The 27,556-nt window shown below is 56.8% G+C and overlaps 1 protein-coding gene and 1 non-coding gene across 2 annotated transcripts in view; both read left to right on the forward strand.

Moving 5' to 3' along the window:
* LPCAT1 (lysophosphatidylcholine acyltransferase 1) overlaps positions 1-25,590 on the forward strand; it is a 64,327-nt gene extending 38,737 nt beyond the window's left edge. Inside the window, exons 4-14 of the mRNA XM_075540860.1 lie at positions 3,829-3,941; positions 4,817-4,877; positions 6,207-6,265; positions 7,528-7,562; positions 8,979-9,033; positions 10,851-10,933; positions 13,749-13,874; positions 15,213-15,366; positions 19,056-19,154; positions 20,991-21,132; positions 23,625-25,590. Of these exons, the coding sequence (XP_075396975.1) occupies positions 3,829-3,941; positions 4,817-4,877; positions 6,207-6,265; positions 7,528-7,562; positions 8,979-9,033; positions 10,851-10,933; positions 13,749-13,874; positions 15,213-15,366; positions 19,056-19,154; positions 20,991-21,132; positions 23,625-23,809 (1,112 nt within the window). The 3' untranslated portion in view covers positions 23,810-25,590. The remainder of the gene's footprint in view (positions 1-3,828; positions 3,942-4,816; positions 4,878-6,206; positions 6,266-7,527; positions 7,563-8,978; positions 9,034-10,850; positions 10,934-13,748; positions 13,875-15,212; positions 15,367-19,055; positions 19,155-20,990; positions 21,133-23,624) is intronic.
* On the forward strand, positions 17,555-17,640 carry LOC142441668 (small nucleolar RNA SNORD86). Its single transcript, XR_012783025.1, has one exon. It is a non-coding gene; the product is annotated as a small nucleolar RNA SNORD86 (small nucleolar RNA).
* Positions 25,591-27,556: the final 1,966 nt, after the last annotated feature.

Consider the following 27,556-nt stretch of genomic DNA (forward strand, 5'->3'; position numbering starts at 1 on the left):
GCATCCACTCGACGGCACCTGACGGCGGTGACACGTCATTCTGTGACGAGCCTGCAGAAGCAAAAGCAGGACGCGGTGACAGAGTTCCATCAGATGTGCTCACCTAGACTTAAGGTTCCCTCTGTGTCTCTGGGGGCACGGTCCTAGGTGTCTGGCCCTTTGCTCGTCCCTCGGCCAGCATCAGCCAGCACCGAACACAGACCCCTGGAATAGAGCAGCACTCCTGCTGGCCCCCCACCACTCCTCACTCCTGCCGCCTCCCCTCACACCTGCTTCCTGGCACGGGCTCACAAAAGAGAAGACAGTTCACTTTTCTCCTCCAGAAAGCCAAAGACCCGCTGCCCTGGGGTGCATTTCTGACTCTTAGCACCCCATGCACCGTTCCTGAGACTGTGTCTTCACAGGTGCTGCCAGCCTCACCTTTCTCCCTCGGAGTGACTGGTGGGTTTGAACTGCCAGCCTTGGGGTCAGCAGTCCCACACCTAACCCACAGCATCATCCGGGCTCCTTGATCCCACTCCACAGTCTCAGAATTTCATTGGCTTTTCAGGCTCCTTGGTACCAGTTTGCCCCAAGGAGGCAGCGTGGTTTTCCGTTGGGCTTCCCGCCATCAGCTTTTTTGACGCACTTCTTTCAGCGCCCATCCCTTGACGACCCTCGTCGGGTGCCTCGGCTACATAACTGGCCCCCAAACATGAGAGCACCGTCACTCGACTTGTGTGCTCTTCAGCCAAGCAGGACAACTCCGTTCCTCTTGTCCAGCGGGGTGTAGGAGTGACAGAACCGCGGGCATTTCAGACTCGGCCCAGGCGTTTCCACTGCCGTCCCCAGAGTCCAGGCTGCCCATCTCGGCACCCGTGTCATCCGAACCGACCGGGAATTGTGACGTGCCTTCCTCTGTGATGCTTCTGGCCACCGCTCTTCTGGACGGGAAACAGGACCTGAGAAATCTCAGCTCCGCCCCGTGAAGCCAGGCAGCTGGCTGCCAGCTCCAGGCTTCTCTTACGCCCTTTTGGTGTTAAAACTCTGTGTTCTGACTTAGCTGCAGGCTCACAGACAGATTGTCGGTCTTTTATTACTATTATTTTAAACTTTTATTTGTTTTTGATTGAACTTTATTGTATCAATCACTTTATTGGGAGATCTTGCCGACATCCTAACATTCCATAGTTCAATCACATCAAGCAGGATTGTACAGTTGCTACCAGCTTGAAGACAGTTTTCTTTCTTCTTGAATTCCTTGATATCAGCTCAGCTTGATCCCCTTCTCCCCATCCCCCAGGAACCCTTATTCTCTCCCCCCCCCATAGTAGTGGGGTTTTTTTGGAGGGGGGGGGTTGGCCCATATCTTACACAATCCAACATATCCATTCATGTACAATTCTGCTTCCCTCTCTCAGTCTTAAGTTCATTAGTTCACTCACACTGTGTCCGAGCTCCCCTCCGCCTTGTGCCCTCCAGAAGGCAGTACTTGGGGCTCAGTGATCCAGAAATGGGAGGTGGTGCAGCCAGGATCACAGGTCTCCCTGTAGTCACCACCCATCTGCGATTCTATCCTTCGTGGTGGCTTGCTGGTCCTGTGATGCCAGTATTCAACTGCCAGTGGGGCATCTATACCGGGCAGGTTTCAGGGAAGAGTCCAGACTATGACAAGGAAGAAAGACTGGGCGGTCTATAGATATCAGCTGACAAAAAACTCTACGTGTGAGAATCACAAGAAGAATGTGGCATCAGGATCGAAGGAAGGCTTCTTCATTAACAACCTGTAAGGCGCAGGTGGCACAACCTTGCTTGCCTGGCAGTGAAGAGGATTTGAAGCGCTTGCCGGTGAAGATCGAGTGTTGGATCCTTCGGTCTGGATTAGAACTCAATGTAAAGACCTGCATCCTCTCAGTAGGAGCAGTAGGTGGGTAAGATGATAAATGAAGAACAGGTTGAAGTTGTCAGGGATTGCATCTGGCGTGGACGCACAATCAGTGCTCGCGGAAGCAGCAGGGAAACGGTCAAATGGCGGTTGCATTGGGCACCTCTGCTGCACAAGGGCTTCTTTACAGTGTTGAAAAGCAAGGTGTCACTTTAAGGACCAAGGTGCCCCTGACCCAAGCCATGGTCTTCTCAGTCACTTCCTATGTGTGTGAAAGTGGGACATTGAATAAGGAAGTCCAAATAAGCAGCAGTGGATTCGAAACACGTGGATTTGCTGGTGAAGAATATTGAATAAAGTGCCATGGACTGCCTAAAGGACAAACCGGTTCATTTGGGAAGAAAAACAGCCGGAAAATCCCTTAGAGGCAAGGATGGCAAGATTTCATCTCACCCACTGGGACATGTTCTCAGAAGGGACCAGTCCCTGGAGAAGGACATCCTGCTTGGTAGAGTAAAGGGGCAGCAAGAAAAGAGGACGGTTCTCAAGGAGCTGGATGGACACCGTGGCCGCCACAGTGGGCTCAGGCCTGGAGCCACTGAGGCTGAAGCAGGATGGGCGGGGTGGTGCCTCACTCCGTACATGGGGTCGTTCTAGACCCCGCCGACTCGGTGGCCCCGCACAGCCCCGACAAGAGGACCTCCTGTGTGGTGGAGCAGTGGGAGGCTCATAGGATGTTGGGACTCTTGGGGAAGTGAACTGGCCCACTCCCCACCACATGGCACAGGGCTCACACCAGCAGTAATGAAGATGTTGGGGGCCGAGTAGTGTGGCCTTCTCAGAACCGGCTCCTTGGATCAGAGCATCCTTGTGGATGATGCCATCTTCCTCTCCACCTCTTCCGTTGTCATTTCAGCAGCCTCAGGAATCGGTGATGAAGGAGCAAGAAATGATTCCTTTCACCCACCCTCTGGGGTTGAGTCAGTTCCAGTTCCCAGCGGCCCCAGAGAGGGTCTCCGAGGCTGTACAGGTGGAGGCAGCCTCTTCTTTCTCTTGAGGAGCAGCTGGTTGATTTGAACTGCCAACCTGCCATTAACAGCCTGATGCGTACCAGATAGCCGCCGCTGGGACAGCCACGTGCTGGGAGGCGAAGGAAGGGAGCTTCCCTCTGGGCACCACTGATGTGGGACAGAAAGTGTTACTGCTTTTCAGAAGCTTCCAAGAATAAGTGAAAGTCGCAAGCTGTAGTTCTTACAAATGGTAGTAAACGGAACAGACGCTCCACAGCCTGCCGGCCCCTGGACTGCGGCAGTGTGGCCCTCGCCTGGTTGGTGGCGAGGCCAGGTGACACAGTGTGAGTGTCGGGCGGTGTGCCCACTTCCTGGGGCCGCTGGTGTCCAGGCAGACCTCAAGGACTTGTGCATGTGTGGTTCCAGGCCACGGCGGTCAAGCGAGTGTCACCACAAGATGGGTCGTGGGTGCTGTGGACGCCCACCGCCATCTTTGACACGGGCCACAGTGTGACGAAAGGCGTGACCTCCTGTGAGGAAGACCCACAGACGGGACGTGAGCACGGACCGCTAGGACAATGGCACCAGCAGACTTGCTCCCCACAGGGTTGCCACAGGCCCTGACTACAGCATCTGTGAGGGTGGCTGGCACCGAGGTGCCCAGAGGACGAGCACTGGCAGAGGCATGTGCTCGCCGGCCGGGGTGCCTGCGGGGCTGGGCTCTCTGAAGCTCTTGGAAACTCCCATGCCTGGCCTGGCTTCGCCCAGTGGCTGCCCTCTGTGTGGACACTCTCTCCTGGATTCTCACCCCCAGGCCAAGGGCCTCCCAGGATCTCCTTCCTGGGAGGCTGGGGACCGATGCACCACTATCCCTGGCTGAAGCAGGCTGTCTGTGCACAGGGCTGTGGCCGGCCCACCCCCCTGTTGACCCCACTGTCCCACCCCTCTCTCCAGCTCTCATCAAGTATATCCGGCCTGTGTTTGTGTCCCGCTCCGACCAGGACTCTCGCAGGAAAACCGTGGAAGAGATCAAGCGACGGGCGCAGTCCAACGGGAAGTGGCCACAGGTACGCTGCCCCCCCCGCCCCCCCGAGGAGAGAGGGACAGGCGGGCTCTGCAGGCTGGGCCTTGCTTCCTCTTGTAAGTATGAGTGTGTGTGCTGTGTGAGGGACTGAGTGAGTGGGTGTGGAAAAAGTGTGTGCATAATTGTGAGATAACATGCAGGTGAGTGTGAATGGGTGAATACATTGAGTGTTACTGAGTGTGTGGGGGAGAATGAGTGGCTGTCGATGTGAGAGAGTGTAAGTATGAGGCTGTGTGTGGGAGAGCGAGTGTTGAGAGTGGCTGTGTGGATGTCTTTGTGTGCTTCTGCAAGTGAGAGTTTATGAGAGAGAGAGAGAGAGAGAGAGAGAGAGAGAGAGAGAGAGAGTGTGTGTGTGTGTGTGTGTGTGTGTGTGTGTGTGTGTGTGTGTGTGTGAGAGAGAGAGAGGTCAGTTACAGTGGGAGGCCCCCTTGAGAAGGACCCCTGCCAGTTGCCCAGCCTCCTCCCAGCAGGATGACCGCCGAGTCCTTCACAGACATGGTGACACTTTGAGTGTCCCCAGAGATGACTTGCAGGTCTCCTGATGTGCCCCGCTCCTGTGAACTACCTCGGACTCCCATGTGTTCCCAACCCCATCCTGTTGGTCCCCGTCTTGCTGGTGGCCCCCTTTAGCTGCCTTGTGGCCCTCCACTGACAAGGGTCCTTGTTAAACCACTGCTTGTGGTCGGGGTGAGGGGCGGAGACAGAGGGACTTCAGAGGTAGGAGCATGGCACTGAAGGCCAGGCCAAGGGACTGACCGCCCCTGCGCAGGAACCCCGTCTCAGCTGTCAGCTCTGCGCCCGGGAACCTGACTTACAGGGCCTTTCATTTTAATGCTGTTTTTTTTCCCACCCCAAAAGATAATGATTTTTCCAGAAGGAACTTGTACCAACAGGACCTGCCTAATTACCTTCAAGCCCGGTATGTACTTAATTATATTTCTCCTTGAGAGCGGGGGAAAGGTTAAGATAATAGTTTAGGGAAAACACTACATGTTAGTTTTGGAGTTTTTTTTTCTTAAAAAATAATCCTGTACGGCATCGGCAGATAACATTGGAATTTGGCTCAATGTGTTACCATGTCTGCAGGAAGGGACGGGGGGGGGAGGGCATGATTTCAGAGGTGTAGCATGAAGTGGGGGTGTCGACTCTGGGGGTGCTCAGGGTGGGTGTCAGGGATTTAAACTTTGTCCTTTCTTTGGGGCCAGCCCAGGTGAGACAGGGCGAGTGAGGTCTGGGACTCCACCAATGGTCAGACACACACCCCGCCCCCGGACCTAGCTCAGTGTCCACCCTGCGGGGAGCCCAGGTCCCAAGCAGGACACCGAGTGTGCACGAGATCCAGCCTGGGAACAGGCAGGGTGGTCCTCCGTGGGACTCTGGGAAGAGAGTTTTCAGGGGAAGGTGTCGTCCCACCTCCTGATGTCTTGTAAAGGAGGTCTGTTGAGCCACACAGAGAGCAGGTGCATCCTGGCCGCTGGGTGGTACCTGTTGGCCCTGGAGAGGCTCAACACAGGGGCCCTCAAACTGCGGCCCACGGGCCACATGCGGCCCACCGAGGACATTTATCCAGGCTGCCGGGTGTTTTTGCCCCATTTTGTTTTTTACTTCAAAATAAGATATATGCAGTGTGCATAGGAATTTGTTCATAGTTTTTTTTTTAAAAAAAAAACTATAGTCCAGCCTTCCAACGGGTCTGAGGGACAGTGAACTGGCCCCCTGGTTAAATAGTTTGAGGACTCCTGCTCTACAGGCACCAACGTCCCTCCCAGGGACGATCCAGGGGGTCCGTGTCCAGTTGTCCTTTGTGCTGGACCTACCCCATGGCAGGGTGGGGACCAGCTGTGGGGGACTACAGCTGCTTGGGTGCAGGCCCCCCGAGAGTCTGGTGGACGGAACTTAGGCTGGGAGGCTGGGACCCCCGTGGTGCAGGCATCCCTCTCCCATGAGTGCTTTCATCAGCACGTGATCTACAATGTCCCTTGGGGCACTGACCATCCAGCCAGAGGCACAGTCTTCATCCCCCAAACCAGCCACAGGGGAGCTCGGGGGTGGGGGGGTGGCTCTCACAGGAGCCCCCACCCCAGTGGGTTGGGAGGGTATCCACCTGGGGATGTACCATTTCCCAAGCAGGTTCCTATCCAATTTCCTGTGTCCACAGCAGACGCCCACAGGGTTTCTGCCGGCAGGAGGGGGGTGGTCGGGAAGACTGGCTCCTGAGGGAGCTAGAGCAAGGATGCTTCCTCCCCAGGGGCCTTCATCCCTGGCGTGCCCGTGCAGCCCGTGGTGTTGCGCTACCCGAACCAGCTGGTGAGTTTGCTCTTTGTGGGCAGGGAGGGTAGGCTGGGCTGCGGGGCAGGGAGGGCGGGAAGGCAGGTGCAGGGGTCAGGATGTGCCCTGTCTGCTGATCCTTATGTTCCAGCACACACCCCAGGGATCACTCCTTCTCCCCTCTCCCCCTCCTTTCCCTCTACCTCCCCCTCCTGCCCCTCCCAGCACGGCCAGTCCAGCTGGCACCCCAGACAGGTATAAGATGAGGAAGAGAGAGTAGACTGCCTCAGCTCTGGGTGATGGGTTACAAGGACAGTGACAAGCTGGTGTCACATACAGGGAGGGGGGCTACACGGCTGAATGGGGCTGGGCCCAACCTCGTTCCTGCCTCTGTACCACACCTGCCAGGTAGGAGGCATGGGATGTCCCCCAGACGATGTGCTGCAGGTCATGGAACCGCCCCCAGGGGCCAGAGTTCTGAGAAGTCCCCCAGGTGACATGCTGGGCTCCGTACCTGGCAGGGCTTCACCTTCAGAGCCCAGAGCAACTTGGAGCTCCCTGTGGGCATTTGCTCAGGGCCACTGCATGTAACCTCTGGCTGCAGCTCCCTGCGGGACCCGGGTCCTCTCTCCTGGATGGGCTCCAGGCACTGGTAGCCAGGGCACGGCTGTGGGCCTGTGCCCAGGCCTGGCGCCGAGCCTGTGGGGAAGGAAAGACGGACTGAGGCAGCTGATGCAGGAGTGACCTCACTCTCTGTCACTGGGGCAAAAGGAAGCCACAGGCAGGGACCAGAGTCACATCACCCAGCATTCCCAGCCAGGCCAGATGGCAGCTGTACTTGCTCTCACGCAGAGTGTGTGAGCAGCGAGTGGGTCCAGTAGGGCTGCCCCCAGAGGGTGAGCAGGTGTTGCTGGCAGGAGAGGCAGTCACAGCCGAGGCAGGGAGTGCATGGGCTGGGGTGGGGCTGGGATAGAGGTGGCTGAGTGACCAGGGCAGACCTAGGACCACACAATCCAGTTGCAGGGGTGATGGCCAGGGAGGCAGAGGAAGCCGGCCATAGGCTCTCAAGAAAGGGCCGGATGCTGAGAGACACCACAGGCTTGCCAGAGAGGTGTGCCCCCTTCCCTGCCCAGATTAGTCTTGGGAACGAGGGGATGGTCACATGTCCCTGTGGGGCTCCAGAGTGTGGCAGGGGCTGGCTGTGGGTCTGTGCAGGTCATAGGGGCTGCTGCAGGTACTCAGTGGAGGGCATGGTGTTGGCTTCCTGTCACGGCTAACCCCACCCGCTTTGTCACCCCCAGGACACCATCACATGGACGTGGCAGGGACCTGGAGCGTAAGTCAGACAGCCCGTCACCCCGCCTGTCATGCTGTCCCTAGGTCCCCCAGAGTGCCCCCTGATCTTTGTAAATGTGACCCCTCTCCACATGGGGCCTGCTGCCGCTGGGCCCAGACCATTGGGCAGGTGAACATACAAGCTGACCCACTCTGGGCTGGCAGCCAGGCTGTAGAAACGGGATGTAGGTAGAGGGTGGGGGGAGCTGGATTCCAGGAAGGGATCTTGGATAACTTCCCATTTCTGGCCCACATAAACAAGACGGGGTGTGGGTTTTCAGGTTAGGAACCCTGGGTTCAGCCTTCAGCTTGAGGTGTCTGGACCCGGGCTGTCGGGGCCCAGGCAGGGGTCTGGGCAGAGAGTGGACCCTGCTTCCTGAGCTGGAGGATGATCTAATGCAGGGCTGGGTGAGGACCCTCCCCCCACTGAATTAATTAACACCCCTAACACACACACACACACACTCACTCTCTCTCTCCCTCAACCCCCCCCCCCCACCACCACCATTTGTTGGCTGGTTGTTTTTTTCTTTTGGATTTTCTTTCTTTTTTCCTTTTAAAAATCATTTTATTGGGGGCTCGTACAACTCTTATCACAATCCGTCCATCCATTCATTGTGTCAAGCACATTTGTACATTTGTTACCATCATCATTCTCAGAACACGTTCTTTCTACTTGAGCCCTTGGTATCAACTCCTTATTTTCCCCCTCCCCTCCCCCACCCCATCCCTCACGAACCCTTGATGATTTATAAACTATTACTATTTGTCATGTCTTACACAGCTGACCCGTAATGCCCACAAATTCTCATACCACACACTTCAGTAGGTTGAACACATGAGAAAACACATTACAACTTTCAAACCTTTTCTTCCTGCTGGGCCTCCTTATCAGCTTGCCATCTCCCCCACGGCAACCCCAGGAAACCATTAATCCACTACTGTCGCCAGCTTTACCTAAGCCGGATATCCTGTGAAGAAAACCATACAGCCCTCGCCCAACGTTCCACAAGCAGACACAGAAAGCAGAAAATAGCAAGGAACTAGGACAGATTTGAGAGGACCAAAAGGAGAACTGATGACAGGTGTTGGATTTTAACCGAACGTCGTCAGCCTCAATGCGCTTGCAGACCCTCTCTGTCTACTGGGAGGGCTTCTCTCGCCCCGGTGCGCGGTCGGAGGGCCTGCTCCAGAGGCTGAATCTGCCCGCCCAGGGACCCTGCAAGGCACCTGCCCTGTGTAGATCAGAGATGGGTCTTCAGCTCCCCAGCAGTGGAGAGACAAGGGGAGACAAGCCAGAAACTGCCCCCAGCCCCTGCATTTGAAGTACTCTCTTGGGAAAGAATGAAGAACCTTACTTTCTAACCAGTGTCGTGATTTCTCACCCACGAGTCTCCTCTCCTGCGTGCTGTTTTAGGATGGAGATCCTGTGGCTCACACTGTGCCAGTTCCACAACCGGGTGGAAATTGAGGTTCGTGCCATCCCAGGGTGCATGTCACCTGGATGCAGCGCTGTGTGCCCTGTGGTTACAGAGAGTGTGTGTGTGTGTGTGTGTGTGTATGTGTGTGTAAGATACAGTGTTGCTGTTTGCATTTTGGCTAGTTACATGCCTTATGAATACTGTGTCGTGTCACATACAGCGTTGCAGGTTGCCTGCGTGCATCTTTGTGTCTTGTGGATGAATACAATGTTGTGTGTCATGTAGCTATCCGGTTGTGGTGTACAGTGGGGTGTGTCACAGATACAATGTTGCGTGGCCACTAGCTACACAGTGTCCTATGCCTCTGGTGTGTCGTGTTTGCATGCTATCGGAACCCACACAGATGCATCTTTACAGGCTCCTCCTATTAAGATTTTCCCCCTTAGAACCTGGTTCCTTCCTTTCCGCCGGGCTCCAGAGAACAGCTGCCCATTTGCTTAGCCAGTCTCTGGGCCATGGCAGGGACAAAAGCTAGGCACCTCAGGGACTTTGCCCAGGTTATTCCATTGGCTGCGTTCCAAACCCTTCTAATCTTGGAGGTGAGAAGAAATGGTCTGACTTTGTAGCACCCCCTCTGAAAGCGTTGACTCTGCTCAGAGAGACGCTGGGCACTGCGAACTTTTCAGAATGCAGTGGAAAGGGGAAGATTGGAATTGTAAACTGAGAGCGAGCCGCACTGTAGGCTGTTCTGGTGTTGTAGGTGCCCACGTTAGAGCGCGGGGTGCCCTGAGCACGGACTCGCCCACCTGGCACTCACACTCACTGGTGTGGCAGCTCGTCTTCATCTCAGAACATAGCACCTGTGCCCGAGACCACTGTTCCCCGGGCCAGTCGTTCGCTGTGCTGTGCCCGACACCCAGGAGCCCTTCAGGCGCTGTGGATTAGGTGTTGGGCTGCCGGCGGTAAGGTTGATGGTTCAATCCCACCAGCCACTACTCAGGAGAAAAGCTGTTCTTGTGAAAAGGATTGACAGCCTCGGGGCCTCTCTAAAGTTGCTGTGAATCGGAATGGCCCAGTGGCTGTGGTTTGGAGACTGTCCTGCATACAACACGGGGACCGTTGGTTTGGAGATGGGCGTGCACGTGGCTTATTTTACAATGTGGGAAAGGAGGTGCACCAGGAGCCCTTGGGCTCCAGCATGGAGGGAGCGGGAGCTCCCGGGAAGACCGTGGGCACTCAGTGCCTGAGCGTGTGCACACTGTGCTTGTAGGTATGTATACGTGCCCGTGTGTTTTTGAGTGTGTGTTTCTGCCTTTGTGTGGGGTGTCCGTGTGTGCCGCTAAGTATGCGTGCCTGCATATGTCTGTGAGCCTGTGTGTGCTAATGCGTCTAAGTAGGCCTGTGGGGGGGAGGGGGTGTGTCCATGTGTGTGCGCACATGCCTGTGTGGGCTGTTTGTGTACTTGCCTGAGTGTGTCTCTGTGGGCCTGTGTGAGCCTGTGAGTATATGTGTATGTGCCTGAGAGCGTCTCTCGGAGCGTGTGTGCACGCACGCATGTTCCTGTGTGGATCTGTGTGTGCTGTATGTAGTTGCCTGAGTGTCTGTGGGCGTGTGTGTTGTATGTGTATATGCCTGAGTGTGCGTGTGCGTGCCTGTGTGGACCCGAGTGTGTGCATGTCATTGTGTGAACCTGTGACTGTGTGCGCATGCCTGTCCGTGCACATGCTCGTGGGTGCGCCCATGTGTACACATGCACGTCGGCAGGTGGGTGTGTGTGAGGGCAGGGAGGGCTTTGTGGGTGAAAAAGCCTGGGAGCCGGCCTACAGGGTCACTGCTGCTGAGGTGGCTTCTGTCCGGTGTCCCCACAGTTCCTCCCGGTGTACCGGCCTTCGGAGGAGGAGAAGAGGAACCCAGCGCTGTATGCCAGCAACGTCCGGCGCATCATGGCAGAGTAAGTGGGTGGGCCCTGGCTCCCCTGGCTCCTCCGCTCCATGCTCTCCTCTGTGCCCCAGAGGCCGCTCATACCTCCTCCCCCATACTGTGCCACGTCCCCCCTCACCACCTGCCGTTTTGTGTGCCTGGACAAAGAGAACATCGGGTCTCATCCAGCCCTGTGTCCTCTGGGTTGGAAGACGTGTCTCTGACTCTGGATGTGACAAACTTCACGTGTGCCCATGGACACTGGGCCCCTGGGGTGCTGAGTGAGTCCCAGGCAGAGTGCTGGACTTGGGCTGACCCCTGGGCTGGGTGGGCTTGGTTAGGTGCCCTCGAGGCCCATCCGAATCAGGGCTGTCACTCAAGTACAGTTTGGGGGGTGGGAGTCACATGGCTCACAGGAGTAGGGTATGACCCAGACTTCTGAGTATGATCCAAACACCCCCCTCCTTTCTGCTCCTGTGCGTGAGTGGGGCTGTCCCTAAGCTGGCACAGTGGGTGCCCTGCCCATGGGCAGCAGGAGGCAACAGGCATTGTGGCATGGACAGCTGGGGCACCTTTGTTCGAGTGGTACCTTGAATGATGGGATTTCAGAAGTGAAACCCTCTCCCTACTGTGCCTGACAGCCAAGGGTGTCAGAAGGACCCTGCGGCCTCCAGCGACCTTTCTCCCAGGGTGATGCAGTCGCCCCTGCCCTCCAGCCAGCCTGTCCTTTCCGCTGCTGAAGATGCACTTCCCTCAGCTGCGTGAGGATGGTGCCGCGCCAGGCGTGGTTGGTTCTGTGTGCACATGCCTGGCCCTGCACCATCCTCACGGTTCTTATGTTTGAGTCGTTGGCGGCCACTGTGTCCATCCACCATGTCAAAGGCCTTCCTCTTTGTATTAGTCCAGGTGGACTAGAGAAAGAAAATTCATAAACATGCATATGTGTGTGAGAGAGAACTTTATACCAAAGAGTAGTTGCATATTATGAAAACAACCCAGTCCAGTTCAATTCCATACATTTTATATTAGCCCATATGTCCGATACCAGTCTATAAATTCCTCTTCAGACTCATGTAGCCATGCAGTGATGCCGAATGCAGGAAGATCACAGACCAGTGGGTGGAAAGTCTTGTGGATCCAGTGGTGGTAGAAATATCTCAGCGCTGGCAGGGATCTCCACGTGGCTTCTCCAGCTCCAGAGGTCTGGCTTCATGAGCCTCTCTCCATGTGTCTTCTCCACAGGGATGTCTCAGAGAGCAGAGAGTGTCTCCCGCCTCCAAGGAGGAAATACAGGAGTTCCCAGAATCTTCAGGAGAAAGCCATGCCCACACAGGCTATATCCTGATTGACAGGCAGGCTAGACTCCACCCCACACTCTTAATCCTCAAAGTGATACCAGCTTATGTAACTACCACACTGTCCAACTCTCGTGTGTGTACAGGCGATGGAGAATGCCGTGGTATGGGTCAGGCACACCTTAGTCCTCAAAGTAACATCCTTGTTCTGCAATGCTCTGAAGAGGGCTTGTGCAGCAGATTGACCCAAAACAGCACGCCTTTTGATCTCGACTGCTGCTTCTATGGGGATTGCTCGTGGATCCAAGCAAGACAAAAGTCCTTGACAACTTTAATCTCTTCTCCATTTATCATGCATGATGTTACTTACTGGTCCAGTGGTGAGGATTTTGGTCTTTTGGGCATTGAGTCCTAATCCATACGGAAGGCTGACTCCCTGGTCTTCACCAGCCAGTGCTTTCAGCTGCCAAGTCCTCCTTGCTTTCACCTGGCAAGGTTGTGTCACCTGCCTGTTGGATGGCGGAGCTTGGTGCAGAGTTTACCTACACCTAGTGTGGTTTAAGACATACCCTGGTGCTACGGGTGTCAGCGGCATAACAAAGCAAACTCCATTCCCACATGGGATTGCCCTGGCAGGTGGCCGGCTCACAGTGAGTCCACAGCACACGTTTGAGGACGATGTCCATTGTATCCTCCCGCAGCACTGTCAGGGTGTTGCCATTTCCTTCCATGGTAGGGGTGCCCTTCATGATATCGGGGCAGAGCGTCATTCTCGTATACTTTGATGCCTTCAGGATCCGGGGGTATGGTGATGTGTTCATAGATCAGGAGCAAGTTCATGTGATGGGATGGCCGGGGGGAGAGCTAGGCTAGGAATCACCTTGAACCTTCTGCCCAGGGAGAAATGACTGAGACAGTGCTGGCCAATGGCCACTAAGGCCTCCCCTGGAGCTTCTCAGAGCAAAGCTGCCCAGGTCCACAGGCCCTGGGAGGTTCTCTGAGGCTCACCTTGGCCCTGACACCTGCTCCCAGGGCTGCTGTCACCTGGGGGCACTGATGCCCCTTCGCAGACTGGCAGGCCACCTCCAGCCCTCCGGCTGGGCAAGGGCTCCCCTGTTGGCTCTGGAGGGAAGTTCCCATCACAGCTCCAGTGGCCCAAGCCTCTCAGTGCCCCTTTGCCTGCTCCTGTTTGCTTCAGGCATCTGCTCAGTCCTGGGGGTGCCCTGCCCTGAGGGGTCTCTCTGACTCCGCAGAGAAGCTCTGCTCTCTGAACAGGATGACACCCAGTGGGGAGGTGGCGGTGGAGGTTAGGGGTGGCCTGGGATCTCCGTAGGCACTATCCTGCTCCGCTGCCTGGCTCTGTGTCTCTCAGGCTGGCTGAGCCGAGCCCCACTCGGGGATACTGCAGCTCTGTCCGTGTCCCCACTCATGGCCCTCCCAGGGAGCCAGCTGTATCCAGGGACTCTGCCCACTTGAGGTGACCTTTCCTGATACCAAGGGTCCCCAGAGGCTGGGGACTTGCCCTCAGGGTGTCACTCATCTCTCCTACAGGGCCCTGGGGGTCTCCGTCACAGACTACACGTTTGAGGACTGCCAGCTGGCCTTGGCAGAAGGCCAGCTCCGTCTCCCCTCAGACACTTGCCTTCTGGAATTCGCCCGCCTCGTGAGAGGCCTCGGGTGAGCACCCCAAGGGAAACTCTGGCTCCCCGGGCAGCGGAGGGGCAGTGGGGACCGGTGGGAGGGCAGCGTGTTCAGCTGCACCTTCAAGTCTACCCCGAGGTGTCGTGGAAGCCAGGTCCAGCTGATGCTCCACAAGCAGCCACTAACAGTGCTGTGGGATGCAGCTCTGCCCTGACACACGGAGTGCCGGGGTCCCAATATGGCCAGTCAGTCTCCTGGCCTTGGTACCACCATGCTGGACTCCTGGGACCATCTCTGGGGTCGTTGCTTCAGTGAACCCCCTTGGCCAGGCCAGGCTAGGCTGTCCCCGAGGCTGACAGCTGATGTCTGGTCACTGCCTCCCTCTGCAGAGCCTCCTGTGGCTGCAGCACTGTCACCGAGGGGCAGTCACATGGACACCAGGAGGGTTAAGGATGTGGGAGCCTCTCTGGATGTGGGGGCCGGGCCACACAGCCACCTTTGCTGATCCAGCCTCTGCCCACCTTCCTCCTGGGCCCCCAGGACACCTGTCCCCAGGAGCTGGCAGTAGCTCGTGAGAAGCCATAAGCCAGTGTGGACAGAGGTCACAGATGAACGGGCTCAGCACAGAGGGGCAAGGGGTCCTTTGGGGACCCCTGGAAGAAGCATGCTGTGGGCGTCTGCTTGGCACCAGAAGAACTTTTTGTAGTTAAAACCAGCTCACCACTAGTTGTTGACATAGTTCCAGTCTTCTGTTCGGTTCTGCAAACAATAGTACTGTGCAGTAGCCCATTTCCCCAGTGTTTGTAATGATGCTCCCACCCAAAGTCACGGGCCTCAAATGAATTTTGACCCACAGCAACCTAACAGGACAGGGCAGAACTGCCCCTGGGGGTTTCCAGACTGTAACTGTAAATGGGAGTAGAAAACCCTGTCTTTTTTATACTCTGAAGCAGACTCACTGCCCTCTAGTTGATTCCAACTCATACGAACTGTGAGGTCAGCAGTTTGAAACCACCAGCCATTCCACAGGAGAAAGACAAGGCTTTCTACTCCTGTGAAGAGTAACAGTCTCAAAAACCCACCGGGATGGGGGGAGAGAGGAGTCTACCCTGTCCTATTTATAGGTTGACTTAATTTTTTAATAGCCCAAAAATAATCCCAAAAAACAACACACTACCAAACAAGTTAATGGCTTACAGTGACCCTGTAGGACAGGTAGAGCTGTCCCTGTAAGTTTTTGAGTCTGTAATCTTTATGGGAATAGAAAGCCTTGTCTTTCTCCCTTGGAGTGGTTGGTGGTTTCGAACTTCCGACCTTGCAGTTAAGAGGGCATTACCAGAATGTCAGAACAGACCTTTTTCCCTTCTCGTTTAGGCTGAAGCCGAGAAAGCTGGAGAAGGACTTGGAGAAGTACTCCGAGCGGGCGAGACTGCAGGCGGGGGCGACGGCCAGTCTGTCGGAGTTCGCCGAGTATTTGGAAGTGCCGGTGTCCGACTCGCTGGAGGCCATGTTCTCACTATTTGACGAGGTGGGCAGTCGGCACAGGGTGCGGGCCACGTTCCCCACCGGTCACGACAGAGGTTTCTGTTCTGAGATAAACACACACACACACACACCTGACCTAAGCTTCCCCATCTCCCATCGAGGGATCTCTCTGCTTTTAAATACAGGCAGGGCCTCAATTTTGTTGTGAGTTGAGGGAGAGTGTACAGAGCGGGTGGGGTGTCGGTTTTCCTTGTAGCATTTATGCACACTGCGTCTCAGCTCATCCTTGGCCTCCCCCTCAGTGAGCTCTCTCCAGTCCACCCTCTTCTTCCCTGGGTTTCCTGCCCTAGCACTCTGGGCTTTATTCTTCTGACCTACTATCCCTACATGGAGGTGCCCTCGTGATGCAGTGGCTTACGCATTGAGCTGCTAACCAGAAGGTTAGCAGTTTGAAACCACTAGCCGCTTCTCGCGGGAAAGACGAGGCTTTCTACTCCTGTAAAGAGTTATAGTCTCGGAAACCCACTGGGGCAGTTCAACCCTGCCCTGTGGGGGTCACAAAGAGTTGTTAACAGCAAACAGCAGTTCCCCAAGACATGGTCTACCCGTGGTCTCCAGGGGCCCCCCACTCACCCCACCCACAGAGTACCCTGGTCCCCCTAGGACTTTTGAAGCCACATGCTTCCTGCCAGTTGGCCCCATTCGAGGTTTTCGCTGCCTTTCTGTCTGGGAGAGGACCCCCAGCACACAGGTGTGTGCCCACACAGGCCCGTGTGCACATTCACGCACCTGATCGTGGCTGAGTTGTGTTCCCAGCATCACCCTGTGGGCTCCTGCCCTGTCCAGCTCAGGACTCGCTGCGCCCACCAGCCTCTGCCCCAGCCATCAGGCCCAGTAACGGCCTGGATGCTAGTTCCAGAGGATCAGCTGCTGCTTTTCCTCCCTGCTCCCCAGCTCTAGAGCTGTTGGGGGCACAGTCTCCCTGCATTCAGCTTCTCCACCCTCACAGCCACCTGCATCCAGGCTCGGGAGTAGAAGGTCCAACTCCCCTACTGGGCTCAGCTGCTAAAGGTCCCCTGAGAACCTTGGTTCCCTTGTCCTCTGGGTGCCTGCTGCCCCCGGTGCTCCAGGGACTCCCAGGGAGATCTTTATTCTTGGGGTCCCAAAACAATGTCCCTAAGGAGTTTGTGGAGTGCTGGACACTGAGCGGGCCTACATCCTGGCCTCGGCCCCACCTCTAGTGCATGTTGGCCGGGTGTCCCTTGCAGGTCATCACTGTGCTAGACTCCCATTGGCTGTCACCTCCCTCTCCTGCCCCCTCCCACTGGCCCTCTTCCTGTGGGTTATTTCTCGGCCATTGGTGGGGGTGGAGGGGAGATCTTTGTCATGTAGGGGATAGCATCTCATTAGGGGAGTAGGCTCTATCACTAAGGGGCAGGCTCTCTGCCATTGAGGGCAGAATGTCATTGGGGGGCAGGCTGTCATTGGGAGCAGGCTCTCTGTCATTTATAGAACGGGCTCTCTTGGGCGTTGCATCTTCCTTTGTTCTCAGACCGTGTAGTTCATGGTGTCTCTCAGGGTGACCTAGGCCCAACCAAACCCACTGCCATCACGTCTGCTCCAACCCCCAGCAGCCCCATGGGACAGAGCAGACCCGCCCCCAGGGCTCCAAGCCCACCGTCTCGAGGGAAGCAGACAGCCTTGTCTCTGTCCCGAGGGACAGTTGCTAGGTTTGAAACGCTGACCCCTGGTTAGTAGCTGAGTGTTGGACTCTGTTCTGGTAGCAGGTGTCCATGGGGAAGCGGCATGTGCGGGTCCGTCTCACTCAGCTTCGGATAGTCTACTAGGTGAGGACATGGCCCTCGGGCCCCAGGGGCAGCAGCCAGAGGGTCGCCCCGCCATGGGCAGCTCCACCCATACCGCAGGACAGCAGCACAAGCACACGCCCCCCACTGGACCCTGCTCTTTCCAAATGGTTCGTGCTCTGGCCGGCCTCTTGTCCAGCACTGGAGGCTCGGGGCACCTGGAGCTGCCCTGAGTGAGGACCAGCTGACCCGTAGTGGGCTTGCTTTGCTGGTGGGAAGATGGTTCCCAGAAGTTGGTCTGGCTCTTGGCACCCCTGTGTGTATGGGAGTAGAACTGTACCCAGAAGCCAGTGGCCAGGCAGACTCTTAGAACCCATCTCTGGGTAGATTGGACCTGCCAAGTTTTGAGCTCAAAAACTCTCACTGCCTCACAGTGATGGCTGATCAGGGCCCCTGAACCATACAGGCCTCTGCTGTGGGAGTGATGGGCCAGCCCTGGTGTCTGAGTGATTCCAGGGCCCAGCAAAAGGGACCAAGCTTCCAGAGCCCTGAAGACCACCGGAAACACCCCTAAATACGGACTCATTTTCCACTCCACCTTCATTGGCCGAGCAGCTGCAAGAACAAAGGCCGCATCTCCCGATACCTGGCCAACAAATGCAGCATTGCTTCGCGGATCGATGGTTTCTCTGAGGGGCCCACAAGTGTATTTGGGGAGATGCTTCGTGAGCAAGTCGAGGAGTGACTCTCCTTCTACGAGACCGGGGAGGTCCCCCGGGAGAACCTGGACGTGACGAAGGGGAGGCAATGGTTAAGGAGAGGAGGCCGCTGAGGGGATGACTAGGAAGCTGGAGAAGCGGGAGAAGAAGCGCTTGAAAAAGGAAAAGAAGCGATTGGCTGCCCTTGCTCTTGCGTCTCAGGAAAACAGCAGTGCACCTGAGGAGTGTGAGGGCCCTGAGCAGGAGACCAATGGGGAAAGGCCCCAAAAGAAGAACAAGCAGAGGGCCCAGGAGGCTCCGCAGGAAAATGGATTTGAAGACCCAGCTCTCTCTGCTCTCCCCAAACCCAAGAAGAAGAGATCTAAGGAGAAGCTGGTCAGCAGGGATCCGAAAGGGATGCCTCTCCCCAAGAGGAAGAAACTGAAACCTCTCCCCAGAGAGGAACCTGCACGTGACCCTCAGGAGGCAGCAAATGGTGGGAGCATCCCAAAGGAAACAAAGAAGCTCCCCGCGAAGGGGGAGCCCGCCAGCAGTGGACCCGAGGCGGCGGCTGCTAGCAGCAAGAGCAACAGCACTAAGAAAAAGAAAAAAATTAAAAAAACAGCCCAGGAAGATTAAAATGGACATTCCCTGGTGCTCCCCAACCCTCTCAATAAAGAAACAACTCCAAAAGAAAAAACCTCACTGCCATTGAGTCAATTCCAGCTTGAAGCGAGTCCCTAGGACACAGTAGACCTGCCACTGGGGGGTCCCCGAAGCTGAAAATCTTTGAGCAGAAAACCTTATTCTCCCATGGAGCTGCTGGTGGGTTTGAACTGCCAACTTTGAAGTGAGCATCCCAACACTGTGCCACCAAAATGTATCAAAACCAAACTCTGCCTGCCGTCCACTGTCCCCTGTGGGCTTCCTGTTAACGCTTTACAGGAGTAGAAAGCCCTGTCTCCTGAGGAGCACCTGGTGGCTTCAAACTGCTGGCCTTGTGGTTAGCAGTCCCATGCAAAATCCACTTTCCCCACCAGGGGGCCCCTTCACCTCCCTGCTGGTCCTCAGAAAGGCTGAATGAATTGTACCCCCAAGAGTGTGGCTGGGAAACGGGCTGGTTTTGAATGTGCTTCTGGAGGACAGGCCTCACGTGGCTGGGTCAGTAACAATCCCCTCGGGCAGCTATGGCCCGGCCATCACCTGAGATGTCTCTTCCCTGCCCACAGAGCGGCGCCGGCCAGGTGGACCTGCGGGAGGTCGTGATCGCCCTGTCCGTTGTCTGCAGGCCGTCCAGGACCCTGGACACCATCCAACTGGCGTTTAAGGCAAGTGCAGTGTCATGGGGCTGGGCAAAGTGGGGGCCAGGCCAGGCCGGACCTGGCCAGATCCCCCCCCCCCAACACACGCAGACACGAGTGGGCAAGTTCACAGGTGAAAGAGGACATAGCTCTCACAGGCTGCCTGGGCTTCAGACACCAGCTGCAAGCGTGGGAGTCCCAGCACTCCACTGCTCTGATCTCCTGGCTCCCCACCCCTGGGGGAGGGGGCTCTCACAACCCTTCCAGGGACCAACCAAACTTCACTGCCTCCAGGCGATTCGGACTGTGCACCCCTGCAGAGCAGGGTTTGTGGGACCAACTCCTTGTGCGAGCAGAAGCCTCTCCGTTCTGGGTTTGTAGGGTTAGAGAGCACAGCTCGCCGAGCCTTCAGGCCGGCTGTGGTTTTCTTACAGCAAAAGTGCCTGGATCGGGACTCGCCAAGGGGCAAGGAGGAGACCTGACAGGTTCGGGGGCGTCCCCAGGGATGCGTCACCCTCCGGACTGTGTTACCAATGTGGGAAGTGCCCCACAAGGGAAGCTTGCTGAGTGGCAGCTGCAGCCCAGGCTTTGCTGGGTGGCACCTCTGGGCATGGCTGGCTGTACCTACCCTCTGGTTCTTCCCTGCCCCAAGAGGTTAGGCTGATGTCACGGCGTCAGCGCCCTAACCTGCTAGCTGCCCATGGAGCGCTCTCCCCCACCTCAGTGTGAACTACCCGGTGGGGTCAGGGCTCATTGAGTGACAGACTGTCTCCCCAGCCTGAGGTCACCTCCGGGACAGCCCTTCATTGTGGCCCCGCTGGGACAGGTGTTCTTGGTCTCCCCTCATGTCCATGTCACTGAGTGTCGGTCTCAGTTCAAAAGATCTGGGAGAGTCCGACTCCTCCTGGGATGAAGGGTGTAGCCGGACCAGAACAGGGTGGGGTGCCCCAGTGCCTGGCACCACCATCTCACACTCAGGAACCCCCACCAGCACAGGTCCTGTCTGACCCAGACCTAGGAAGCATAGCAGATACTTCTCAGGTGTGACTCACACAAGCCTGGTGTGTGAGTCAGCCTGTGTTGTTTCCTCTGTGCTGGGGAAAGCTCCCACCCCCCACCCCTCTCTCTCTCACTCTAACCACAAGGTCTCTGCTCCTTAGCCTCCCGGGAGAGTGGGGCGGAGCTTATTGGGAATTAGATGTGTGATGTCAGCAGAGGGACAGCACCTTGTCCTAGCAGAGACCCTGCTGGCTCTGGCCAGCTGACAGCAAGGGCTCAAGCCCACCCTGCAGCCCCAGCCTGCCGTGTCCCATTTGACGGACACTGCCCACTGCCATCAAATCGATCCTGATTTGCAGTGACCCTGCAGGACAGAGCAGAACTGCCCCCAGAGGGCTCCCAAGGCTGGGGTCATTCTTGAAGGAGACAGCCCAAGATTGGAGGACAATCAGGCAGGCGGCTTCTATAAGGCCACAGCCACACCAGGCAGGTCCAGCCTCAGAAACCCCACGGGGCAGCTTGACCATCAACCAGGGAACCATGGCTCACTGTGGACTGGGTGGTGCAGGACAGCCAGGCATGAGGCCTGGGTTGACTGGTGGCCATCTACCCAGAGGTGCCTTAGAAGAAAGGCCTGGCTGTCTGCTTCTAAGACGTAGGCCATGGGGAGCTTGGCAGAGCACTGTACTACTGGAGACCATAGCTGGGGTCACTGGGAGGGGACACCTGGGTGAACGGACGCCCCTGGCACTGGGAGTCTGGGATCTTGTGGACAAGCTGCCCCAGGGGACCAGACATCATGGGCTGTGAGTCTGTGGTCCGGAGGTGCGGGCGCGTGGTCATCTACAGTGCCTGTGTCCACAGATGTACGCCGAGCCGGAGGACGGCTGCCTGGACGAGCAGGCCCTGTCCCGAATCCTGCGGACGGCCCTGGGCGTGGCCGAGCTGCCGGTCACTGAGCTCTTCACAGCCATCGACCAAGGCTGCAAGGGGCGGGTCTCCTTCGGTGAGTGGCTGCCGCAGTGGTGTCCCAGTGAATGGCCTACCCTGAGAAGTGGTATCCCTCGGCAGGGGGCAGGGAGGGAAGCAGCGGGTCTCCATTGTTCAGGTGCTTTGTAGACCCCCTGAGCTGAGCTGAGTGGCTGTGACTGTGCCCCTGTGTCTCCTGTCTTTCAGGGCTCTGGGGCCCCGGCCCTGCTGCCCCAGGTGGTGGCGCAGCCAGCAGCGGGGTCGGGAAGGGCCACTCCAGTGGTGACTCCCTCCCATGGGTGGGACCACTGTGTCAGGGCAGTACCCACTCTGCACCCCACCTGTCCCCTGTCTGACCCCAAGCTTCTGTCCTTAGCTTGGTGCAATGATTTGATCTAGAAATCCCCCACAGGAGAGGGGATGGGCCTGCTGATGTGGGCACAACCGGTGCTCAGGGCACTATAGCCAGTGAGCCACCCTGGAGCGGACCGCACACAGTGCCATGGGCTACAGGTCACTGCCACTCGAAGCTAGCACGCTTCCTGACCCACAGAACAGGGCGGCCCACCTAGGGCTCACCTTAGACAGGTCCTTAGCATTGTAGTCAGTCTGTGTGTGTGTGTGCATGCGCGCGTGGTGTGATTCCTGTGTTGTGGTATGTATGTGGTGTGGGCAGGTGTGTGTATGTGGTGTGTATGTACATGTGCTTTGGTGGGGATGCGTAAGCTTTATTCTCAAAATTGTATTCACCTGTCAGACACAGAAGGTGTGTGTATGAGTCTGGGTCTGTGGGCTGTTTGTATGATATGCCATGTGCATGCGGGCCCTGAACCTGTGTGCCTGTAGCATGTTTGTGGTATGCGTGTATATATGCAGTGTGGGAGCTGTATCTGTGTGGCATGTGCTTGTGTGTGTTCGTGTGTGTGTACACGCACATGGTTTGGGGCTGTGTGTGGTACGTGCACATAATGTGGGGGCTGTGTACATGTGGCATGGGCCTCTGGGGCATATATGTGGCTTGGTGGTGTGTGTCTCTGTGCTGTATGTATGTGGTTTGGGGACTGTAGGCATGTGGTGTGTGCCCGTTTGTGGTGTATGTACGTGGCATGGGGGCTGTATGCGTGTGGCATGCGCACTGGTCTGGTCTCACCAGCCCTGGGAGTATGCCTGGTGAGGGTGGGCCCCTTGCCGCCTGCGTGCAGGTGTCCCCGTGAGGACTGTTCCCGGGTTCGCCACAAGGTGTCACCGACTTCCAGTGTTTCACCACAAGGTGTCACCGACTTCCAGTGTTTCACAGCCACGCGCAGTCTACCATTGGCTGACAGATTGCTCACAACAAAACCTCACTGGCAGGGACCAGTGATGTACCTGGTGCTGTTGCCGGTCCTGTGGGGTGGCCAGGGGACTACCCCATGCTGTGGCTGGCCCCTGCTCACACTCAGGGGCACAGGTGGCCAGGGAAGGCTCAGGCACAGCCCGGAGAGGGAAACCCCTAGTTTGGCCTACAGTAAAATGTGTGTGATCGTCAGAGGGCCACCAGTGAGGCATGCGTATAGATGTGCCGAGAGGTTTGCTTCCAGGAAAGAGCTCACGCACTTGGAGAGGCCAGCTAGGCTCAAATTGGTGGGTCAGGCAGCAAGCTGAAGGCCTCTCCCGGCTCTCGTGGTTGTAGGGGCTGGAGAACCCAGAGTCTCGTGTCAGGAGGCAATCTGCTGGCTCAGTGGCGAGGTCAGGTGCCCACATGTAAAGGTCCCATCAGGTCGCACAGTGGGGCGTAATGACATCACATGGGCCCGGCCACTGAGTGTCACGGCCCAGCCTAAGTGCATGTCACCTTCACCACCACTGACCAGAGCTCGTTTCTCCAGACCACTTCCTCCAGCTAACCGTCTGTCAGGACCTGTAGTCCTGGTGGCCCAGTGGTTAAACCTTAGCCGCTGACTTTTCACAAAGTTCTAGACTTGAATCCACAAGCGCCACAGGGGAAGATGCGGCAGTCTGCCTCTGCGAAGCACCACCCCCAGTGCAGCAGACCCCAAAGGACAGGGCAGACTGCCCCACGGGGTTTCCCAGGCTGTCGACTTCAGGGCGCCACTGCCATCAAGTCAATGGGGACTACTACTAGCGGCCTTCTAGGACAGGGTACAACTGCCCCTGTGAGTTCTTGAGACTATTTACAGAGTAGAAAGCCCTATCTTTCTCTCTCTGAGCTGCTGGTGGTTTTGAACCATTGACCTTGGGAAGCCCGTGGGGCAGTCCTGCATGGGTCAGAGGGCTGTGCTGGGTGAACATGAGCTCTCCTGATAAGGGAACCCTCCCAGTCAAACGCAGAGTGTCCTGTGGACTTGCCCCGACTGGGGAAAAGGGAAGTGATGGATATAAAGCCCCCTTTGTCTTCACAGCGACTTTGTTCCCTCCAGACATGGCCACTGCTGCTCAGCCTTTTGGGGGAGGGGAGTGACACGGGTAGGACTCGGGGAGAATGAGCAGCCCCGGTCCCAGTAACCACGTCCCCTTTGTTGTCCCCAGCCGACTTCTCCCAGTTCGCAGACATGTACCCCGACTTCGCCGAAGAGTACCTGTACCCCGACCAGACACGGTTGGAAAGCTGCACGCAGACGCCGGCAGAGCCCACCCTCAACGGCCTGTGTACTGACTTCAGTCCCGACAGCGCCGACCCCGGGGGGCGTCCTCTCCGCAGGAAGCTGGACTAGGCCGGAAAGTTCCAGAGGCGTGCCCCCCTCGGGGCTGCGGCTCTGTCCCCACGCACGTGCATTTATTGTCTCCTCTCCCCGGTGTCCTGATGGCCCCAGGCTCTGCCCGCCTGTCTCTGAGGAGCCTGGGGGTGAGAGAGCCCAGCGTGTGACAGGAAGCCTACCCAGGCGGTGCACACAGCCGGGTGCTCCCAGGGTGGCGGGCTCTGTGTGAGGACGGACGCCAGGGGTCCCTTGGTCTTTACCTCAGGCGGCCTGGGTCTCCATTCTCCTGCACTCATGGTGGCCGAGGGCGGGCTGGTGGGCAGGGACGCCACCCACTGAAAGCTGGCCGGCCACCACAGCACAAACCACCTGCCATCTATCGCGGCCTGTTGGCTCTTTTTAACCGTTTTCTTACATTTTTGTGGGGTCCTCGTGTGTGTTTTATAGACTCCGTTTCGACACTGCAGGAACCATTCCGCATTTTGGGTTAAAGGCTTTTTCTACTCCGTTTTTCCTGACACTAGTCCCAAAGCCAGATTTTGATAGACCCCCCGGACTGGGGAAGGTGGGTGGCGGGGGCAGGGTTCTGGCTTACACTGCCCCCCAGGCCTCTTCCCCAGGTAAATTCCCATCTTCCCTTGAGAAGGTGGACCCTCAGAAGACCTGGCCCTGAAGTCCTTTCTCTGCCCCGCCCCCTTTCTTTATATTGACCCTCCACTGGGGCTGCAGCTTCAAGCCCCTCCCGAGGAAGCCCCGAGGCTACAGGTAAAGCTGGTGCCACCCAGTCATGCCCCTAGCCCTCGGTCCCAGCTCCAGTTTCTGAAGCGAGGGGAGGTCCGTGGACGTGTCGATGGTTAACACACTCAACTGCCAACCAGAAGGTGGGACGTTCCAGTCTCCCCTCCAAGAAGGCAGTGACAACCTGGGAGCTGAGCTCCCTGCTCACTCTTGCTCTGGAGGGTGCAGCTGGCATCCTGTGGGGGGTGCCAAGTAAGGGCTGGGGTGTGGTCCACAGCCGAAGAGCTCGGAGGCAGTGTGGCTGTGCCGCCAGCCCGGGAGTCAGAGATGGAGGAGGGGTGGGTAGCTGGGAGAGTGGGGCAATGGGGTACCCCCCCATCTCCGCAGTCTCCCCTGCTCACAGGGCCCTTGTGGGAGATCTTCTGAAGCAGGGTCTAAAAGCACAAGCAGACTTGTGGCCATTAGGCCGCTTACTTAGCCAAGCCCCCAGGTCCGGGGGTGCAGGGGGTGCATTGCGAGAGTTACATTTGGGGCGTCACAGTGACAGGCAGTACTGGGGAACTAGACCCTGAATAGGGCAGTGTATGCGCAGGATGTGAAAGTAGCAACCCACCCTTGACCTTGACCAGTAGGCCCACAGGGTCCTCCGGCCTGCCGCCGTGCACATACCCCACGGGGCCCTGGGATGCCCACCAGCCACCTCATTCTACAGTCACTCCCAAGAGCAGATCCTCAGACAACCCATGAAGGAGGGCAACCAGCCGAGATACGTGGGGCGGCCCGACAGTGGCCGAACCTCTCGGTCTGTGCATGAAGGGGTTTCCCGCGCACCTCCTGCGCGCGTTTTCAGGAAAACCTTACAAACCTCTGAGAAACAGGCTTCTCCCGGCTGCCCCCCCCCCCTCCTGATGACTGTCCTCTCTTACCCTCCCCCTGCGTCCGTGGCTTTCAGAACTGTGAATGTATATAGTCTCCGAGTCAAACCTCCTACCCACTTTTTTTGTGTGAAATGGGGACACAGTGGGCATGGGTGGGGGTGGGGGTGGGGGTCACCCTGGGAAGGCCTTTGGATTTGAGTCTCAGTGGCATAAATAAAGCCTCTCATCTAAGACTTGGAGTGTGCTTTGTTCGTTAGGGAGACAGTCATGGGCAGGTCTGGGCCATACTCGGAGACAGGGTCCATATGATGCCACCTCCTCTCTCAGTGCTTATCCCAGAAAGCTCCAGAGCCCGGGTGCTGGAGTTCGCAGAGAGCGCGCTGTGAACGGCAAAGAGGCGCTGGCATTTCAATACTCTGCAGACGTCTTGCAGGATTCAAATGCGATGGCTGTTTGCCTACCCAGGCGGTTGTATTTCCATAATCCCTGGATATTAAACACACTCTCGAAATACATTTTGTCTAGCGGGGTGTCGGGGGTGGTGTGGGAATAGACCCTCATACCACCCTCCCCCTAAAGCAGTAAAGGATTTTGAAGTAGAGACGCAGAAGTTAAGCAGTTGTGTCATTGTCGGCACAGAGGGCAGGCGTCGGTCAGTATGATGGGTGCAGAAGGGCGGGCCCCTGGCCATGAGAGGCCCAGCTGCAATGTGGCTGGAGGAAGAATGGGCACCACGTCATGCGTCCAGGCCACAGCCATCTTCAGTGTACAATGGGTGTTCTGCAGATGCTATTGTAGGGTTACCTCTGAGTATTGCCTTTGACTCGGCTTCTCACAAAGCCATTTCTGCCCAGTGGATTCCAACTCAGGGTGGGGTCGGGCTGCCATAAGCTTCCTAAGGCCGTCAGCCTTACAGAGTGGACGGCCACATCTTTCTGCTGAGGAGCGAATGGTGGGTTGGCCTGGCTGCCCTGCTGGGGCCACTGCCCATTAGGGCTCCTTGAGCTTGGATAGATATATTTGGTTGAGGGGAGGGGAGGGGAAGGAGAGGGTGAAGGGTCTATATTAGAGCCTGACTGAGAAACTGCTTGTAACAGTCCAGAGGAGCTGGTAGCAGGTGGAGCAAGACTACAGGTTAAGTTCACGCAAACCCAGGAGCTGGACCCCAGCCTGAGGACCTGGGCAGGATGCGTGCACAGCAGGAATGGGGTGCAGGACAGGGTGGTTTGGGGTGTGTATTTATACTTGGAAGAGCGTCAGGCAGGAGGATCAGAAAGTAGATAGATACAATGTGTTGAGCTTGATCCTGGTAAACCATCCAGGACTGTGTCTGCCTCGTGCTCTGAGACACCGGAGCGAGCCAAATAGAATGTTCCTTGTCCTCCTTTCTCCTTTCAATGTCAATTTGTCTCCTCCTGTGACCGCTCAGACCATCTGATCCAGGAGAAACCAGACTGGTCTTTTTCTCCCCCCACCCCACCCACGCCCCTCATTTATTTGTGCAGTACCAAATACACAGTGACCACGAAAACACCATCACCCCTGCCATCAAGTCCATTCAGATACACGGTGACCCAATAGGGCAGGGTAGCACTGCCCGGTGGGTGTCCGGCTCTTCGTGGGAATAGGAAACTGTCTTTCCCAGTCAGAGAGTGACTGGTGGTTTCAAACTGCTAACCTCAAGGCGAACAGCCCAACACATAACTACTAAGCCATCAGGGCGCCCTCTAGCACGGTGATAGTTTCCCAGCAAGCTCCCTTGTGTTTATGGCCCTGGCTTTTCTTTCTTTTTTTTTTTAACCCTCTGGCCCTTCCTGACCATGATAAAGTCTTCAGTACTGCTGCTTTTGTTGTCAACAGGTTTGTTGACCAAAAAAACCTTCTTTGTAGATTTCTTTCCCCCGACCCTGTGTAATGTCATGAAGCGTTTGTCTTCTCGAGATGGACTTAACTTTGCAGACCACAATCTCTCCCGAATCCTTCCTGGTCATGAGGTGTATGACAATGCCACTCCTCTGGTGTGTGGGACAGCCTCAGCTGTGCTCAAGGCTATCTCTGCTCTGGCCCTGCCCGACAGGTACCCCTGCTCCTGGGAGGTTGCCAGTCAGGGCGCAGGGCAAGGCAGGGCGAGGTTACCCACGCACTA

Source organism: Tenrec ecaudatus, chromosome 2, assembly GCF_050624435.1.
Source record: "Tenrec ecaudatus isolate mTenEca1 chromosome 2, mTenEca1.hap1, whole genome shotgun sequence".
Taxonomy (NCBI): Eukaryota; Metazoa; Chordata; class Mammalia; order Afrosoricida; family Tenrecidae; genus Tenrec; species Tenrec ecaudatus.